Here is a 19,900-nt window from a genome sequence, read left to right as displayed (position 1 = left end):
TAGTTTTCTTTTATCATAAGCTAGTGTCATCGCTGTATGGATGAACCAATCCTGGGGTAAGCTGATGTGTCCTAGAAGCTGGTCAAGTACAGAGGCAGCTGCAAGTGTAGCAAGACATGTAGATATAATATTCCCACCTTTCAACCACAGTTAGTAGATTGGGAGTGTACCATAGGCTGACATGCTTAGGACAGCGACCTCTAACGCAACACCAATTGTGCTTGCTGACGTGATGGGTTTTCCGGGGAAACACATCGTGCCAGCAAATGCTCTTGGCTTTGTGTTAGAGCTCACTTATGCTAATGCAATGTAATTTACGTTAGCACTAGAGTCAAATTGGATACTGCCCTTGATCTCTGAGCTAATGATGATACATCTCTTCATCACTGTTAATGCTAACCCATAGTTACCTTCACATTAGTTTGCACCCAGGGTTAAAGCTGACTTGCAAACTTTAGTTAAAATGTGTATCAGCACAGACATGGCAGTGATGCAAGATTAGCTCTGAAAAGGCAATTTAAGTAGAAGCTGGCAGGAGTAAATCATGCTGCAGCAGCAGATTAGGAATATTATTATGGCTGTACAGAGCTAAAGTCAGTACTAGGTGCTTCCTTTAGAATGCATGCACAGCTGTTTCCTTCTAGCATTAAATGCTACTGGCCTTATAAAGGTAGAATGCACATGCAGCAGCATGGCTGTCTTGACAGGAGATTAGAACTGCTCACTGTACACAACCATTGATTGCCAATTTTGAGCCCACAGAACATACAGCCTAATTGATGGTACCTATGCTTCTCCTTCCATGGCCCTGTGAGGGAGCAGGCAAAGGGAACATCTGGGCCTGCTCCAGTTGGACTGCCCCTCCTTTGGGAGATGAGAGGGGGAACAGGGCCATTGCACCAGCCCTGCTGACAGTCTACCCAATTTTTTTCTCCCTCTTCCCCTTGCCTTTTCCTTGTGCGTCGTGTCTTTTTTAGATTGCAAACCTGCGGGCAGGGACTGTCTTCTTTGTTCATTGATTGTAAGCTGCTCCCAGAGCCTTTTTTGGCTGAGGAGTGGGATAAAAATACAATAAATAAATTAGACAGGATTTTTAAAAAGACCTTAAACGCTGATTCTGAGCAGCTTATACATGCAAAGGGGTATACACTTAGTGTGCTCAAGTCTGCTCTACTGCACATTTTATGAATGACTTGCAGGAAGCACATCACAAATGAATGGTAATATAAAAATACAGCACACGTCTACAAATAACTAATACCAGTGTGACTGTACTCCTGAACCTCTTAGTACTTAAAGTGGTGTAAGTCCTTTGTTAACAGCTTAGTGTGAAAGTGTCAACCATCCTAAACCTGTATACAGAAAAAGCAGTCTGACAGCACAAAACGTATGCATGTTTACTCAGAAGACCCACTTTTCAGTGGGGCTTAATTCCAGGTAAGTGTGTATTGGATTGTAGCCTGAGTAGATAGAGGTTCAGTAACAGAGGTAATGTAGAGTTGACATCTGAAGTTATATTAAAAAACTCCCACAGAATGCCTAAAGATTGAATTCCATTTTTATAAAGATCCCTTGGAAGTAAAGATTATATACTAAAGTATATTTAATTTACAAGGTTGCTGTACAATCTGCAAATAAGCATCTACAATAACCTATCCTTTATGTGACATTTTTTTGGTAATAGAACATTTTTAATTTAACTCACTGTTTACAACACATTGCTAAATACATTAATACAATAGCAGGAAAAATTGGTGTAGAACTATTGAATGAATACAGATTTTGAGCACTGCTGTGCAACTTCTTCCTGCTGTAGAATAGTTTCCTGTGCTTCACGCTGCATTTTCTCAAGCTTTTCTAGGGTAACAGACTTTAAGGGTAGCAGCTTGGGCTTGCACAACACCATAGTAGTAACATCTTCTACAGCTAACATACCTGAAACAAGAAAAAATGGGAATCCAATAATAATACCAAAGCTCACAAATTAAGCGTATCTGGGCTGGTTCAGACACAACAGTTCCCAAATGAAGCCAACAAAACCACTTGTGTTGTGCAACGGGAAGCATGGTTGTTCCTGTATACAGTGAACATGGAAGTCTCCATTTCAGCACCATGTTCCTGGTAACTGCTGGCACTTGAGCTGAGGTGTTCCATGTGATCATGCCATCCACATGTTAAAATAGAGTTCAAGCGTGATACTCCTCCCCCCACCCCTCCTAATGAAGTGGCGGCATGTGCATTTTTCAGTACTGGAAAGTAAAATCTATTTTCAGAAGGGATTTATCTTTTCACGACAGGAAACAGCCTGAATGTTGTCTTTGCTACATTGCAGCCTGCAAATCCACCTTCAAAGGCAATACACTGTCCACATACAACGGGGGGAGGGGGGTTAACGGGGAAAAGCGCACAGGCCCTGGCACACATAACTCTGCTGCAAGGAGATAATCATACACTTTTCACACTCTAAAAAAATAACTGAGGGCAAATACACAATCCAGACAGTAGAGACAAGCTCATACAGTATCAAACATTTAAATATATGTAAAAGCCATAAAAGTAAGTAAACAGGCTACTGTTGTGAAGGGAGGTGGCAGATGTGCAGAGTAATCCTAGTCAGCACATCTAAGAATTACTCTGCCTCTAAAGTAGTAATAAGGTTTATGGGCTTCTACAGGATTTTTTCTGGGGCTACAGTGCACAGCAGGTTGTGGTTCTAATTCGCATGCATAGTGTGCGCCAGTGCAATACAGCTGTAGACGTTTCTCCTGTGTGTGCTTTGTTGCTTAGCGTTGTGTTCCATGACATGTAGAAGCTACACAGAGTAGTAGAAGATTCTAGGAATTGAACAGCACCAATGCAGAACGGTGTTATATTCAAGAAGCATCATGAACTACAACAAAACATTATTTGGAGTGAGGGATAAAAACACACACCTAGGAATAAGAGAAAAGAACCAAATGCAAATACAATACAGCTGTCTTAAGAATATGCCCTTATAACATTATAACATTGACCACTTCACATGACTTGCCTGGAACGATTTCTTTTACTTGGTAAATACTCCACAATAACCTGGTGCTGTCCAGATGTTTTGGACTACATCTCCCAGCATTCCTGACCACTGGCCATGTTGGCTAGGGCTGATGGGAGCTGAAGTCCAAAATACCTTGGCTAGGGCACCAGGTTGGGGAAAGCAGCTCTACAAAGTAGCAGTCGAGTCTGTGGGCAGTGTCTTTAGCAGCGGGGCAAGAAATGGGCATGCTTGATCAGGGTTTAGGATTCTAGGGGAGTCTGGACTACTCACTTTTCATATTGGTATCAGACACTTTTTTCTCAATACAACTTTAGCATGGCTTGAATTCTGAACTGCGCCTATGTTCTTTTGGAATTAGGTTTTTTTTCGGGAATTGCACATTTTGTGTATGGCTGCACATTTAAAAGAAGCCCAGATAGCATAAGAGAACAGGTCCACCATTTCTGGTAGATTTGGTGACTGAGCAGTGACAAGGCCTGAGTACCAAGTCTACCAAGATAGGTAGACCTGGACACTGACAAATGTGTGTACCAGCTCAACCCCTCTGTTGTTTCTCAATGGGTAGACATGGCGTCTGAATATCTTTCCTTCACCTGAAAGCCTCAATTCTTTCCCTAACTCTCATTTCTGTAATGGGCCAACAGCCATTACAGGGGTGAAGGGTATGGTTAATATTGGGTGGGGAAAGTGACTTGCTAAGCTTGGGAGTCCATTCCTAGGCTCTGCTTTGTAGGCAACACACAACAGATTCAGATTTACACAATAACCTTCACAATGGGGTTATTTCTTACAACATATGAGAAAGCACTCTGGCACACTGTCTCAGCTCCAAGGCTTGCACTAAGAGAGAGGTGGAGAGAGGCTCCACTTAGACCTCCTGCGAGAGCTAAAAATGGCAGGTTCTCTTAAAGCTTATACACACAAACACCCTCCTCTAGCCCTTAATAAATTGCACTACTGCTAAAATCAACTTCACAGCATTTTCCTAAAACACCAACATCAGGAGACTGGATAAAAAGGGACTACACTGCAGAGTTGGCATACGCTACTCTACCCCCCCCCCCCCCAGTGAGAATAACAACAACACTGGGCTACTTTGGAGGACTGGTGTAACCCACAATTTCTCAGCCACAGGCCTGCCTCCTGATATATGGGAGTAATAACGATGAACTTTATCTGCACACATTGTCAGGGTAATTTTAATGTTAATAAATTCAGGGAAAAATATTAACAAACCTGAGTTTGAAAGATCAATAACTCCTGTCTTTGCTGCTACCTTTTGTTTTTCGGTAGATGTACTACTGCTCAAGCTCAGCTACACTAAACTCTATTTCTAAATTGTTTTTAATGAGGATGGAATTACTTCTTAGCAGGGAAGGACCCCCATCCTCCCAGCTAGTGGATGTGTTAAACATTACTATGACTTCATTCATTGGCTAAAAACAGCGAAAGGCAGGAGCAGGCCAGTTTCTCACAAAATGAATGGGCAGAATACTGGCTGCACATTTTGACTCATCTCAGGTTCTACAAGAGCTAGATACTTTTTTTTCTCTTTTTTTTAAGAGAGAACTGGGAATCTGGAGATTATGGCTCATCCAGGGAGGGAGACAACTGCATTCCCTTGACCCTTACTGTAGATGCCCATTATGAGGTCATAAAAATATGCATGCAATATGAATGGTAGGAAACTGCTACTCTGAGGTAAGATGTCTGATCCTGCACAAACTAACACCATATTGATGTTTCTCAGACCACTGTAGACAATTGAGTATGGTGGGATGTGGACCTCTTCTCCTATTGCTGGGAACAAATGCCAGAAGGTAGTTTTTTTCAAACTAGACCATGCTATAATAAATGTGATGGTCTATAATGTGCCACATACCCTCTTATTGCTTGGTTACTCAGAGGACAACTGTCAACACATGAAATCTAAAGTGTAGGACTCTCTTACAACAAAGGACACTTGAGAAGTACAGTCTGTGCACTTTGCTCATGTGAGCTATGATAGGGAAAGCCACTCACCTTGCTTAGGCAACACCTCCCGAAATTTTGACTCAGACATTCTTCAGGTGATAGAACTAAGGTGCTGTCACCACCAATCTGTCTCGGATTAGAAATACAAGGGTTATTATAAAGACAAATGTTATATTAGTACATTCACCTACCCCTCCACCGTCCAACGTTTCAGATGAGACAGGTAAGAACATAAAGAGGATCCAAGCTGGATCTAGCCAAGGGTCCATCTAGGCCAGCTTTCTGTTCACACAGTGGCCAACCAGCAGGCGACTGGGAACCCAAAAGGAGAGCATGAGCGCAACAGCATTGTCTCGTCCATGTTTCCCAGCAACTGGTGCACACAGGCTCACTGCCTCTGGTACTGGAGGTACCACATTGCTATCAGGACTTGTAGTCATTGATAGACTTTTCCGCCAGAAATTTGTCCAACCCCCCCTTAAAGCCATCCAAATTGGTGGCCATCGCTACGTCCTGTGGTAACCTGAGTTCCATTGCGCTGTGCGAAGGCCTTCCTTTTATCTGTCCTGAATTTCCCACCAATCTGTGTCAGGATTCCTTTTACCCAACCTGAACTTCAAATGCCAAATCAAACACAGACAACAGGCTTCAATCTACAGCTTTTAATCCATTACCACAAAGAATCATACAGACGCAAATTCTCAGTGACTCTCAGACTGCAAGGAAATACCTTCAGGAGGTTCAAAAGGTGAATGTAGTTGACCTCTGTTTGAAAGAAAGGCGGGCTCATTAGCCTAACTTAATGGAAGGGGGGAGGTCTCTCTCATGAGGCTTCTAAGCGCCGCTGTTCACGCAGGGCCAATCAGGTAGACCTTCTAAGTTCTGCCCCGGCCTTCTCCCTCTTGGCTCTGCATCTGCACTTTGCATCTATTAATTCAGACTTGCCAAACACTGCCTCTCCCTGTTTGCTGCCTCTCACAGGGTGTGTGTGAAGGTCTTCCTCCTCCAGCTAGACCTTTGAAACCTGAGGAGCCTGCCTAGCCATGTCTGGACTAGCCTGGGAACATACCTCCCCCATGTCTGGCGATTCTTCTTCAGAATCTGAACTACTCTCCCACTCCTTGCGCTCAGAAGCACTCCTGACAATCAGCTTCAAAGGATGACCCTAGTTCTAGTATTTTGAGACAGGGAGAAAAACATCTCCCTATCCACATTCTCCACATCATGCATAATTTTGTAGACCTCTGTCATGTCTCCCCTTCCCTCCTTTTTTCCAAGCTAAACAATCCCAGCTGTTATAACCTTCTCTCATAGGGGAGATGCTCCAGCCCCTTAATCGTTTTAGTTGCCCTTTTCTGAACTTTTTCCAGCTCTACAATATCTTTTTTTTTAGGTGTGGTGATCAGAACTGTACACAGTATTCCAAGTGTGGTCGCACCATAGATTTGTATAGGGGCAGTATGATACTGGCAGTTTTATTCTCAATTCCTTTTCTAATTATGCCTAACATGGAGTTTGCCTTTTTTACAGCAGCTGCACACTGGGTTGACATCTTCATTGAGCTGTCCACCACAACCCCAAGATCTCTTTCCTGGTCTGTTACCACTAGCTCAGATCCCATCAGACTATACTTGAAGTTGGGATTTTTTGCCCCAATGTGCGTCACTTTACACTTGCTTACATTGAACCGGATTTGCCATTTACGTGCTCATTCTCCCAGTTTGGAGAGATCCTTTTGGACCTCCTCACAATCCCTTTTTGTTTTAACCACCCTAAATAATGTGGTGCCATCAGCAAACTTGGCCACTTCAATGCTCACTCCTAATTCCAGATTGTGAGCCAGTGTGGTGTAGTGGCAAGAGTGTTGGACTAGGAGCTGGGAGATCCGGGTTCTAGTCCCCACTCGGCCATGGAAGCTCACTGGGTGACTTTGGGCCAGTCACAGACTCTCAGCCCAACCCACCTCACAGGGTTGTTGTTGTGAGGATAAGATGGAGAGGAGGAGGATAATGTAAGCCGCCTTGGGTTCCTTGCAAGAGGAAGAAAGGCGGGGTATAAATGCAATAAATAAATAAATAAAATAAATTTATGAACAGGTTGAAAAGCATTGGTTCTAATACAGATCTCTGTGGGACCCCACTATTTATTCCCTCCATTGGGAGAATTTACCATTTGTTCTTACTCTCCGCTTTCCGTTCTTTAACCAGTTACTGATCCATAAGAGGACCTGTCCTCTTATTCCATGACTGCTAAGTTTGCTCAGGAGTCGTTGGTGAGGGACTTTGTCAAAAGCCTTTTCGAAGTCCAAGTAAACAATGTCTACTGGATCATCCCTGTCTGCATGTTTATTGACACTCTCAAAGAACTCTAAAAGATTGGTGAGACAGGACTTTGCGGAAGCCATACTGATTCTTTTTCAGCAGGACTTATCCTTCTATATGCTTACTAAAGTTATCTTTAATAATGCCTTCAACCAATTTACCCAGAACAGATGATAAGCTAGCCGGCCTGTATTTCCCTAAATGACATGTATCCTGATCTTGTCATTGTTTGCTTGGAAATCAGTCTGCGTTTAACAGGACTTACCGTCATGTACGTGTGCCTAGATTGCAACCCTAAAGTTTGAGAAACCCCAAAATGTGAATATGATCACCAAGAGGTACATTTCACCATTAGTGTAGTATATTACCTTTTGTTAGGGCCTATCCTTTGTAAGTCTGATGACCCTGGTATATATAATAAACTTTGTTTTTGTAAGCTGTGCCACTTTGGATTACCAATCTGGTTACCAGTGTGCATTTTGGATTGTGTAAAATTAATTGGCTTGACACCATAAAGGACGGTTAATTTATACACAGAGAGATTTTTCTCCAGAACTATTAATGTCTGATTAAAACTTTCCATTCTGTTTCCAACACACACACACACACACACACACCAGTACTCAAAATCCATCCTTGAAAAAGCATTTAGATGGAGACATCAAATTTTCTCTCTCATGCTTTGGTAAATCTCCAGTATCACTACCATATCTTAGCACTGACAAATTCTTTTGGTTCTGCAATGTTCTAAGATGTTTCACTCTTGTCAACTTTTACGGCTTGTATGACAACTTGGCCAGCCATCCCACTCTGTCAACTGTTTGGGGGCCAGGGAGAAGATGCAGATTTAAGAACAGATTAACAATTATTAATGTGCTAATTAGTACTTCATCAAATAATCTTCCAAAAGAGCATAATTGTTCTGCAGATTTTACAAAATTAAATTGTCATTTGGTCTCCAAAATGGCCTAAGGCATTTTGATGCCTAACAAAGAAAATCCAGATGTCCCCACCCACAACTCAAATATAGTAAAGGAAGTAATTGATTTGTTGCCCTTTACTGGCTACCTGACACAGGCTACCTAACATGCTCAGTGGTTTCCAGCACAGCACTATTCAGTTAAGAAAGATTCAATTTCACTTGAGAAGTTCCCTGTAGATGAATGACAGCATCACAAGCAAGGGTGAGGCTCTTATTTCCTCTCTTTGTGCAGTTTATGCCAAAGACAGTTTAAGTAGGGTTTCACAAGACAATGAGAAATTAACCAGCAGGGCCAATTCCCATTTGTTGTGAGGTCTAAAAATCCTCTGAAGCGAAGGTTTCTGGGCTAGTTCTTTCTAGCAGATTGTCCTTTATGCTGCATGCAGCTGATCAGAATCCAACAATTATATAAGACTTGGCAGCAAGGAAAACCATACTGCATCACAGTTGTCATGCAGAGAATTGCTTTTCAAAGTCTTTCCTCCAGCTGACCACCTTTTACAGGATAAGAAATAATGGCTATTTTCATTATTTAACTGAGCTTACTATTAATTCCAAGGTTCCTTCTAAATTCTAGAAAAGTCCAGATTTGAAAGCAGACTTCAGTTGCCTGACCAGGCCAAACTGACTATAGTATTTAAAGGACACTCACAGTTTATTACATGGTGGGTTTGTCTCCATTTGAAATGGTCCCTCATTATGCCAGCTTTCATTAGACCTACTTAGAAGTTTCTGATGTACTGTGATGACTTCATCAACATGCCCAGTGCCTAGAGATCTCTGCATCTGCTGTCAGTTCCATGTCATGGGTTTTATCTCCTTGCTTCTGCCACATAGCCATCCAGAGATGGAGAGGACCTGATGTGCACTATGAGATTATATAGGCTTGCTCCTGCGTCTGTGTGGAGCCATTGAGGATTGTGGTGGTAGTGGTAGTAGTAGCGGGAGACTCCTTGATGCATAGGATCGAAACCCAAGTATGTCGTGAAGACCCGTGCACTTGCCAGGTATGCTGTCTCCCAGGAGGACGGATTAGAGACGTGATTGAAGGGTTGCCTGCACTCATAAAGCCCACTGACAGGTATCCCTTTCTTCTCATCCATGTGGAAACAAATGATACCGCCAGGTGGAGCTATGAAGAAATCACATCATAATTTGAAGCTTTGGGAAGGAAACTCAAGAACTTTGGGGTCCAGATAGTTTTCTCATCTATCCTTCCAGTAGTCAGAAGAGGGATAGAAAGGGAAAGAAAAATACTCCGAGTGAATGACAGGCTACGAAGGTGGTGCCGACAAGAGAGATTTGGCTTCTGGGACCACAGGCTATACTTCCTGGAAGATGGACTGTTGGCAAGGGACGGGCTGCACCTCACAAAGGCTGGGAAGAATGTGTTTGGCCACAGCATGAGGAACTTCATCAGGAGGGCTTTAAATTGAATCCTACGGGGGAGGGAGACATAAAGTTGGGGGTAACAATGGACAAAGGCTCATGCACCACAACAGAGAGAACAGCTCTAATAGCGCCCAATAATAGTCTTCAGACAAATGTAGGAAGAAAGCCAGACTATGAAGCACATGGTCTTCGATGTCTATATACTAATGCCCAGAGTATGGGAAACAAACAGAACGAACTTGAACTCTTAATACAAGAGGGACATTATGACTTGATAGGTATAACTGAGACTTGATGGGATGACTCTCATGACTGGAATACAGCAATTGAAGGATATAACTTGTTCAAAAAGAACAGAAGGAACAGAAAGGGAGGTGGAGTTGCACTATATGTTAAAAATACATATCTCTGCACAGACATACAGGAGGATGAGCTTGGTAGCCCCATTGAGAACATGTGGGTTAAAATAAATGGAGCAAAGGATAAAAGGAACATGGTGGTTAGAGTCTACTACCAGCCACCCAATTATGGAGAAGACGAGGATGAAACTTTTGAAAAGCAAATTGCCAATGTTTCAAGGAGCATGATCTAGTAGTAATGGGGGAGTTCAATTTCCCCAATATCTGTTGGGAGACAAATTCTGCAAAACATGTCTCCTCTAAGAAATTCCTGAATTGTGTTGCAGATAACTTCCTCCTACAGAAAATGGAGGAAGGAACTAGAGGATCAGCTATCCTTGACTTGAATCTAACCAACAGAGATGACTTAGTGGATAAATTAGCAGTTACGGGACCTCTGGGGGAAGTGACCATGTTATACTTGAGTTCTTGATTCTAAAGGAAGCAAAAGCCGAGTATAAACAAATGCGTACCCTGGATTTTAGGAAAGCCAGTTTTAATAAACTCAGAACAATGATCAGTAAGGTCCCATGGCAAGGGACTCTAATGAGAAAAGGAGTCCAGGATGGGTGGGAGTTTTTAAAAAAGGAAATTCTCAAGGCACAATTACAAACCATTCCAACAAGAAGAAAAGGTGGAAGACAACAGAAGAAGCCAATGTGGCTTCACAAAAAGCTGAGAGATGACCTGAAAACAAAAAAGGACACATACAGGAAGTGGAAAGAAGGCCAAGCAACAAAGGAAGAGTACAAGCAGGTAGCACAGAATTGCAGGGATGGCATCAGGAAGGCTAAAGCTGGGAACGAGCTGAGGTTAGCGAGGGATGCTAAAAGCAACAAAAAGGCTTTCTTCAGCTACGTGCTTAGTATAAGACAGAGGAAAGAAATGGTTGTTCAGCTATTAAATCAGGATGGCAAAATGATAACAGATGACAAAGAAAAGGCAGAGGTGCTCAATTCCTACTTTGGCTCAGTCTTCTCCCAAAAGAGGGTCTATGACCCCCCTGGCAAAGGCGAAGTACAGGCTGAAGGGGCAGGATTGCAGCTTGAAATTGATAGGCATGTGGTCAAGGAACACCTAATAACTTTGAATGACTTCAAATCTCCAGGGCCAGAGGAACTGCATCCTAGAGTAATAAAGGAACTGGCAAAAGAACTCTTGGAACCGCTGTCTATTCTCTTTGAGAAATCATGGAGGACGGGGGAAGTGCTAGATGACTGGAGGAGGACTAATGTTGTCCCTATCTTCAAAAGGGGCAAAAAGGAGGAACCTGGGGACTACAGACCAGTCAGCCTGACATCAATCCCTGGGAAAATTCTGGAGCAGATGATAAAGCAATCCATTTGTAAGCACCTTGAAAACAATGCTGTGATTACTCGAAGCAAACATGGATTTGTCAGGAACAAATCCTGCCAGATGAATCTGACCTCATTTTTTGATCAAGTAACCTCCCTTGTGGACTATGGGAATGCTGTAGACATCATATACCTCGACTTCAGCAAAGCTTTCGACAAAGTGCCCCATGCTATTCTGATAAGCAAACTAACTCAAAGTGGGCTAGATGAAACAACGATCCGGTGGATCCACAGTTGGCTACAGAATTGGACTCAAAGAGTGCTTCTCAATGGGATCTTCTCAAACTGGGGAGAGATAACGAGAAGGGTACTGCAGGGCTCAGTCCTGGGCCCAGTGCTCTTCAACATTTTTATTAATGACTTGGAGGAGGTGGTGCAGGGAATGCTGATCAAATTTGCAGATGACACAAAATTGGGCGGGATAGCCAATACCCTTGAAGACAAACAAAATTAAAAGTGATCTTGATAGACTGGAGCACTGAGCGGAAAACAACAGAATGACATTTAATTGGGATAAATGCCAAGTTCTGCACCTAGGAAAAAGAAACCAAATGCACAGTTAGAAGATGGGGGATACTTGCTCAAGTGAGAAGGATCTTGAAATTGTTGCAGAACACAAGCTGAATATGAGCCAACAATGTGATGTGGCTGCAAAAAAGGCAAATACTATTTTGGGCTGCATTAATAGAAGTATAGCTTCCAAATCCCAGGAAGTACTAGTTCCCTTCTACTCAGCACTGGTTAGGCTTCATCTTGAGTACTGTGTCCAGTTCTGGGCACCACACTTTAAGAAGGACGCACACAAACTGGAGAGGGTTCAGAGGAGGGCAATGAAGATGATCAGGGAACTGGAAACAAAGCCCTATGAGGAGAGACTGAAAGAACTGGGCATATTTAGCCTTGAGAAAAGGGGAGATATTATATAGCACTCTTCAAGTACTTGAAAGGTTGCTACAGAGAGGAAGGCCAGGATCTCTGCTCGATCATCCCAGAATGCAGGACACGGAATAATGGGCTCAAGTTACAGGAAGCCAGAGTCCAGTCGAACATCAGGAAAAACCTCCTGACTGTTAGAGAAATACGACAATGGAACCAATTACCTAGGAAGGTGCTGTGCTCTCCCACACTGGAGGCATTCAAGATGAAGCTAGACAGCCACTTGTCAGGGATGCTTTGACTTGGGTTCCTGCACTTAGTAAGGGGTTGGACTCAATGGTCTCGTAGGCCCCTTCCAACCTTACTATTCTATGATTCTATGTGATGCATCTGGGAACTATGGCATTCCTGACACTGAAAGACTGGATTCACTTTTTTGTACATGGAACATTCAGAGCTGCTGTGTAGGCTATAGGCTTGCATGGTTGTTGTTGTTGGTCAGTCGTTAAGTCGTGTCCGACTCCTCGTGACCCCATGGACCATAGCACGCCAGGCCCTCCTATCCTCCGCTCTCTCCCCAAGTGTGCTCAAGTTCATATTTATAGCATCGGTGATGCTATTTAGCCATCTCATCCTCTACCGTCCCCTTCTCCTTTTGCCTTCAATCTTTCCCAGCTGCAGGGTCTTTTCCAGTGACTTTTCTCTTTGCATTAGGTGGCCAAAATATTTGAGCTTCAGCTTCAGTATCTGTTCTTCCAATGAGCACTCAGGGTTGATTTCCTTTAGGATGGACTGATTTGACCTCCTTTCAGTCCAGGGGACTCGTAAGAGTCTTCTCCAGCACCACAGTTCGAAAGCATCGATTCTTCAGCACTCAGCCTTCTTTATAGTCCAGCTCTCACAGCCATACGTTGCTACTGGGAAACCCATAGCTTTGATTAGATGGACCTTTGTCGCCAAGGTGATGTCTCTGCTTCTTACTGTGCTGTCTAGGTTTGCCATAGCTTTCCTCCCAAGGAGCAAGCGTCTTTTAATTTCATGGCTACAGTCACCGTCTGCGGTGATCTTGGAGCCCAAGAAAATAAAATCTGTCACTGCTTCCATTTCTTCCCCTTCTATATGCCAGGAAGTGATGGGGCCAGATGCCATGATCTTAGTTTTTTTAATGTTGAGTTTCAAACCAGCTTTTGTACTCTCCACTTTCACCCTTAACAAGGGCTCTTTAGATCCTCTTCGCTTTCTAGCATTAGGGTGGTATCGTCTGTGTATCTGACGTTGTTGATAATTCTCCCGGCAATCTTAATTCCGACCTGTGATTCCTCCAACCCGGTGTTTCTCATGATGTACTCTGCATATAAGTTAAATAAGCAGGGCGACAATATGCAGCCTTGTCGTACTCCTTTCCCAATTTTGAACCAATTGGTTGTTCCATGTCTGGTTCTTACTGTTGCTTCTTTGCCCTCATACAGGTTTCTCAGGAGACAGGTAAGGTGGTCTGGTACTCCAATCTCTTTAAGAATTTGCCACAGTTTGTTGTGATCCACACAATCAAAGGCTTTAGCGTAGTCAATGAAGCAGAAATAGACGTTTTTCTGGAATTCTCTTGCTTTCTCCATGATCCAGCAAATGCTGGCAATTTGATCTCTAGTTCCTCTGCCTCTTTGAAACCCAGCTTGTACTTCCGGTAGTTCTCGGTTCACGTACTGCTGAAGCCTAGCTTGTAGGATTTTGAGCATCACCTTGCTGGCATGTGAAATGAGCGCAATTGTGCGATAGTTTGAACACTCTTTGGCGTTGCCCTTCTTTGGAATTGGGATGTAAACTGACCTTTTCCAGTCTTGTGGCCACTGTTGAGTGTTCCAAATTTGTTGGCATATTGAGTGCAGCACTTTAACAGCATCATCTTTTAGGATCTTAAATAGCTCAGCTGGAATACTGTCATCTCCGCTAGCTTTGTTGTTACTAATGCTTCCTAAGGCCCACTTGACTTCACTCTCTAGGATGTCCGGCTCCAGTTCAGTGACCGCACTATCATGGCTATCAGGGACATTCAGATCTTTCCTGTATAGTTCTTCTGTGTATTCTTTCCACCTCTTCTTAATCTCATCTGCTTCTGTTAGGTCCCTGCCTTCTTTGTCCTTTATTATGCCCGTCTTTGCACAAAACGTTCCCTTGAGATCTCCGATTTTCTTGAAGAGATCTCTAGTCTTTCCCATTCTGTTGTTTTCCTCGATTTCTTTGCATTGTTCATTTCAGAAGGCCTTCTTGTCTCTCCTTGCTATTCTCTGGAACTCTGCATTCAGTTGGATATATCTTCCCTTTCTCCCTTGCTTTTCGCTTCCCTTCTTTCCTCAGCTACTTGTAAAGCCTCATCAGACAGCCACTTGGCTTTCTTGCATTTCTTTTTCTTTGGGATAGATTGAGTTGCTGCCTCCTGAACAGTGTTACGGACCTCCGTCCATAGTTCCTCAGGCACTCTGTCTATCAGGTCTAATCCCTGAAATCTCTTCCTCACCTCCACTGTATATTCATAAAGGATATGATCAAGGTCATACCTGAACGGTTTAGTGGTTTTCCCTACGTTCTTCAATTTAAGCTGAAATTTTGCAACAAGCAGCTCATGATCTGAGCCACAGTCAGCTCCAGGTCTTGTTTTTACTGACTGTATAGAGCTTCTCATCTTTGGCTGCAAAGGACATAATCAATCAGATTTCTATATTGACCATCTGGTGACGTCCATTTGTAGGGTTGCCTCTTGTGCTGTTGGAAAAGAGTGTTTGCTATGATCAGCGTGTTCTCTTGGCAAAACTCTATTAGCCTTTGTCCTGATTCATTTTGTACACCAAGGCCATGCTTGCCTGTTATCCCGGTGATTTCTTGACTTCCTACTTTAGCATTCCAATCCCCTATGATGAAGAGGACATCTTTTTTTGGTGTTAGTTCTAGAAGGTGTTGTAGGTCTTCACAGAACTGATCAACCTCAGCTTCTTCGGCCTCAGTGGTTGGGGCATAGACTTGAATTACTGTGATGCTGAATGGTTTGCCTTGGATTCATACTGAGATTATTCTATTGTTTTTGAGACTGTACCCCAGTACTGCTTTTCCCACCCTTTTATTGACTATGAGTGCTACTCCATTTCTTCTATGGGATTCTTGCCCACAGTAGTAGATATAATGGTCACCTGAATTAAATTCGCCCATGCTTGTCCATTTTAGTTCGCTGATTCCCAAGATGTCGATGTTCAGTCTTGCCATCTCATGTTTGACCACCTCCAGCTTACCTTGATTCATTGATCTTACATTCCAGGTTTCTAAACAACATTGTTCTTTACAGCATTGGATTTTCTTTTCACCACCAGACACATCCACAGCTGAGTGTCCTTTCAGCTTTGGCCCAGCCGCTTCACACTTTCTGGCGCTACTTGGAAATGCCCTCTGCTCTTCCCCAATAGTATATTGGACACCTTCCGACCTGAGGGGCTCATCTTCCAGCGTCATATCTTTTAGCCTTGTGATAGGTTCCAGGGGGTTTTCTTGGCAAGAATACCAGAGTGGGTTGCCATTTCCTTCTCCAGTGGACCACATTTTGTCAGAACTCCCTGCCATGACCTGTCCGTCTTGGGTGGCCCTGCATGGCATAGCTTCTGGCTTCACTGAGTTACGCAAGCCCCTTCACCACAACAAGGCAGTGATCCATGAAAGGGAGGCTTGCATGGTATCAACCAGGGATTCCTTGCTGCTCCCCACTAGGATGATTGTGAGAACAGAACAGATAGAGGAGAGAGGGATCTACATCTTCTATGCCTTAATATGCATCAACAAAGTCATCACCTTGGACCACTGTGTAGGAGAAAGGAAGTAGTAGCCAGCAGCATATGAGAGAAAAGAGAGAAATAGTGGAGCAAAACACTAGAGTTATACTTGGATATAAATGATAGCCTCACTTTGCCTTCCCCTTTCCTCTATCTGAAAGCAAGTATCTGCTTAACATTACCACAAGCAGCTGAGGCAAAACGAGCAAACGATAGATCAGCTGCCTGAGCCTATAATCTATTATCACAGTTTAAACAGAATATTGCAACCACATTTACAGCATCCAAAAATTATTTCAGGCTCTTCTTACAAGACTTTCCTCTTGTGCCAGTCTGTTCCAAAAGCTTTTTACAAATTCTGATCCAATCGAAAATGTTTCTCCCCATCAATTCTTGGTCATCTACTTTAAACATAGGATACAATGTATACCGCCACATACACACTTCCCTCATAAAATTAATAGACCATCAAAATCAACCTGTTTCTATGGATGCGATCACTAGAAGAACCATGAAAGTGCACACACACAAATATGAAACATTCACAAATTAGTACACATAGAAAGTGTTGCTGAAATTATACATTTCTGTGACCAAAGATTTGACCATCTAGCATACTTCAACAACAACCAGCTTGTTAATCAGATATAACTGTCAAGATAATATATGTGAATGCCTCTGCACTCCACACTCCTCACCATGACATTTGTAAACTAAGCCAAAACTGTAACTAGCACACAGCTAGCATTGTTTACAAACTTTACTTCTGTTCTTATCCACAGCACAGATAAGGAAATCACTTTCAATGTCTATCAACTATTAGGAGGATGTAGGAGCAACATCAATAATTCTCACTCTGCTGCTGCTGCTGCTTCTTCTCCTTCTTCTTTTTAAATCTACTACAAACAGAGCTCCAAGCCCAAAGTAGCCTCCCCCACCCCCAATTGCTATTTTCCCAAGTCGTATGTAAACGACTGTGGGCGTTTCGTTTCACTTGTTACATCCAGAGAAACCCAAAAGCTAAATAAAACCAATTTACATGTGATTATCACAATCCAAAATGAGTCCAGCTGTCATCTCTTAGGTAATCCAATCCTCTACTTGCTAAGAGCTTGCATGCTCAGAACAACCATTTAAGCCCATGTCCACTGTAATGGATTTTAAAAACCCAGTCCACCTAGAATACAACCCTGAACATAATAAACACCATCATCAATAAAAACCTTGCCTAAAATGTGACTGCATACATTGTGGAACTTCCAATATGATCAACTTGATTTCCATTCTACTTTTCCTGCTGAAAGCTACTAAACATCTATATAAATTGTGGAAAACACTAAAATTCTGTTTCAGCTATTTGATGGTTCTAAAAGACAGACAATATACAACTGAAATGAAGTCATAATTACTATTTGTCTGTGGAAACATCTTTGTCCACGCGCATACGCATTTACTAAGAATGACGATTCCGCGGCCCATGTCAAGCTACGTTTCGAAGTTTGCATAATCAAATATTGAGCTACTGGGTTTCTTTTGAATTACCGTTCATCTTTAAAACCCTTATAAAGGGTATTGAGTGAGCAAACTTGAAATATGCCATGGTGTATTATAGAATCTACGGTGCATGTCTTTTTACGGTCAGCGATCCAAATACATTTACTGTATTTATATTTGTTCAAGGTATAAACGTAAATAGGAAGAATATCAAATCAGTGCAAAACGTTTATCATAAGAACACCACTATACAGTTGTTTACAATCAAATCTTTTATATCTGATAGCTGATTAAATACAGTAAGGTCATACGTACCGCCAACACAATTAACAAAATAGCTACAATGAAATAGGGCAATAATTGCACATCCCTTCGAAGAGAAGAGAGCTATTGAGACGCCTGGTGTTAAAAATGCAACCCTAAACAACAGTGGTCACTATACACATTCACCTGCCCTTAAACAACTTTTAATGTCACTTGATCGTATTAGGTAAGAGACAAGCTAGCATTCCCCATTGCCTTAATTAGCATCACCCCTACACTCTATTTATATATTACTTGCATACATACATATATATATATATATATATATATATATATAAAAGCAGCTATGTTGTGAACCAGAACTCTGACTTGCAAAAAGACCCACTAGCACCGCTTTGAGAGAGGCTGCAGAATTTCGGTGACAACAGGCAGCAGCTGGAGTCTACCCAAAGTACTTGCCAGGGCACCTGACAACTACCTCGGCTGGCAAAGAAAGGCAGCGGAAAGGTCAGTGCAGCGCCCTACAGGTAAGAAAGCAGCATGCGCCACAAAAACTGAAGGGCTACCCTTTGCCTCCTCGGAGTGCTTGGAAGCAGCGCGAGCCAGGGGGTCTCGAAACAGGGGCGTCTCCCTGACTGAAAACGACTAGCGCAAGTCCACGCTTCATCACAGCCCCCAGGAAAGAGGAAGCTCTCTCTCTGCCACCACCAGACATGTTACTGCGGCGCAGACCGTCCATGCCTGACCCAGCTCAGGACGCCGGCTCTACCTGCTAGCGAAAGGCGTCAGTGCTTTCGTGTGCTTGGGGCTTCCTGCTGCTTCTCGCCGCTGCCTCCTCTGCCGCTGCAGCTTCCCCTTCTGCTCGCGCCTCTGAGGCCCGGCCCCTGCCTCCTGCCAGCAACAGCGGCGCGAGCCCAGCCTGTGGAGAGGCTTCTCCACCTACAGCCGCGCAGCAGCCAGCAAGGCAAGGCGAAGCGAAGCGAAGCAAGCAAGGCGAAGCAAAGCGAAGCAAAGCAAAGCAGAATCGCGCGCGCGCGCGCGCAGGCACAGGCTCGTCCTCTCGCCGCCGCCTCTCCAGCCCTCCTCCCTGCGTACCCCACCCACGGCCCCAGCTCGAGCGCGGGGCTCCCTCTCGCAGCCGCGGCTTCCCGGGCCCTCGGCGCTGGCGCCGCCCCCCGTCGCGAAGGGCTCCTCCGCACAGGTGCAGAGCCTGCTCCCCGGACCGCGCGGCCCGTCGTGTCCACGGCCTCCCGCTCCCGCCTGGCCCCACTCCTCCACGCACGCCGCCCCTGCAGCCGCCCGCCGCCCTCCGAACGGCGGGCTCGTGTCCCCTCACCTCGGCGACCCGCCCTCCGGAGGCCCCGGGACTCGCGCGCAGCTCCAGCCGCGCCTCCGCCGCCAGCCGCGCCTCGCCCATCTCCCGGCCGCCGAGGACCCCTCGGCTCCAGCCGCCCTGCCTCCGCATTCCTCCGCTCCGAGCCTCCGCCCGCCCGCCCCCTCCCGCCCCGTCCCGTCCCGTCCCGTCATCACCAGGCTCCGGCTCGCCCGCCGCCGCCGCCGCGAAGCCCCCCCCCCGCGCCAGCAGCCTTGCCCGCCGCGCCAGACGCGCTGCGGCGCTTCCCTCCCTCCGCATTCCAGCCGCAGCCCGCTCCCTGCCCGTCGGCGCACGCCCACACCCCGAGGCCTCTCCGCCCGCCCGGCCGCCTCGCCTACCGTGCAGGCTCCGCCATCCCTCTCGGCCGCCAGCACCGTCCGCCTCTCCTGCCGGCCACCGTCACCGCGCACCGAGCGGCCCGTCACGGGACTCCCCGCCCACAGACCTCCACGGTGACCATAGAGAGGGAGAGTGGCAGGTGGAGCGGCGCGCCGGCTTCAGCGCCCGGGCGCCGCCATGTTGGCCGAGGGCAGAAAAACCGAGGTCGCTATTGGCAACCGGCGGGCACGACTCAGAGTAATGGCGGGGGGGAGCGAAACGCGCATTAGGAGAGGGGCGGGGCG

The 19,900-nt window shown here is 44.8% G+C and overlaps 1 protein-coding gene across 1 annotated transcript; it reads right to left on the bottom strand.

The window, feature by feature from the left end:
• Positions 1–1,595: 1,595 nt before the first annotated feature.
• On the bottom strand, positions 1,596–19,681 carry LOC146351032 (uncharacterized). The gene is made up of 3 exons (XM_084846277.1): positions 19,239–19,681; positions 5,057–5,134; positions 1,596–1,935 (listed from the first exon to the last, which is right to left on the bottom strand). The coding sequence occupies exons 1-3, from the start codon at positions 19,533–19,535 to the stop codon at positions 1,927–1,929; spliced, it is 384 nt and encodes a 127-aa protein (XP_084702403.1). The 5' UTR covers positions 19,536–19,681; the 3' UTR covers positions 1,596–1,926.
• Positions 19,682–19,900: the final 219 nt, after the last annotated feature.

Source organism: Heloderma suspectum, chromosome 3, assembly GCF_057233095.1.
Source record: "Heloderma suspectum isolate Gila_16-S chromosome 3, 16-S_ref, whole genome shotgun sequence".
Taxonomy (NCBI): Eukaryota; Metazoa; Chordata; class Lepidosauria; order Squamata; family Helodermatidae; genus Heloderma; species Heloderma suspectum.
This window is presented reverse-complemented; position numbering and strand designations above follow the sequence as displayed.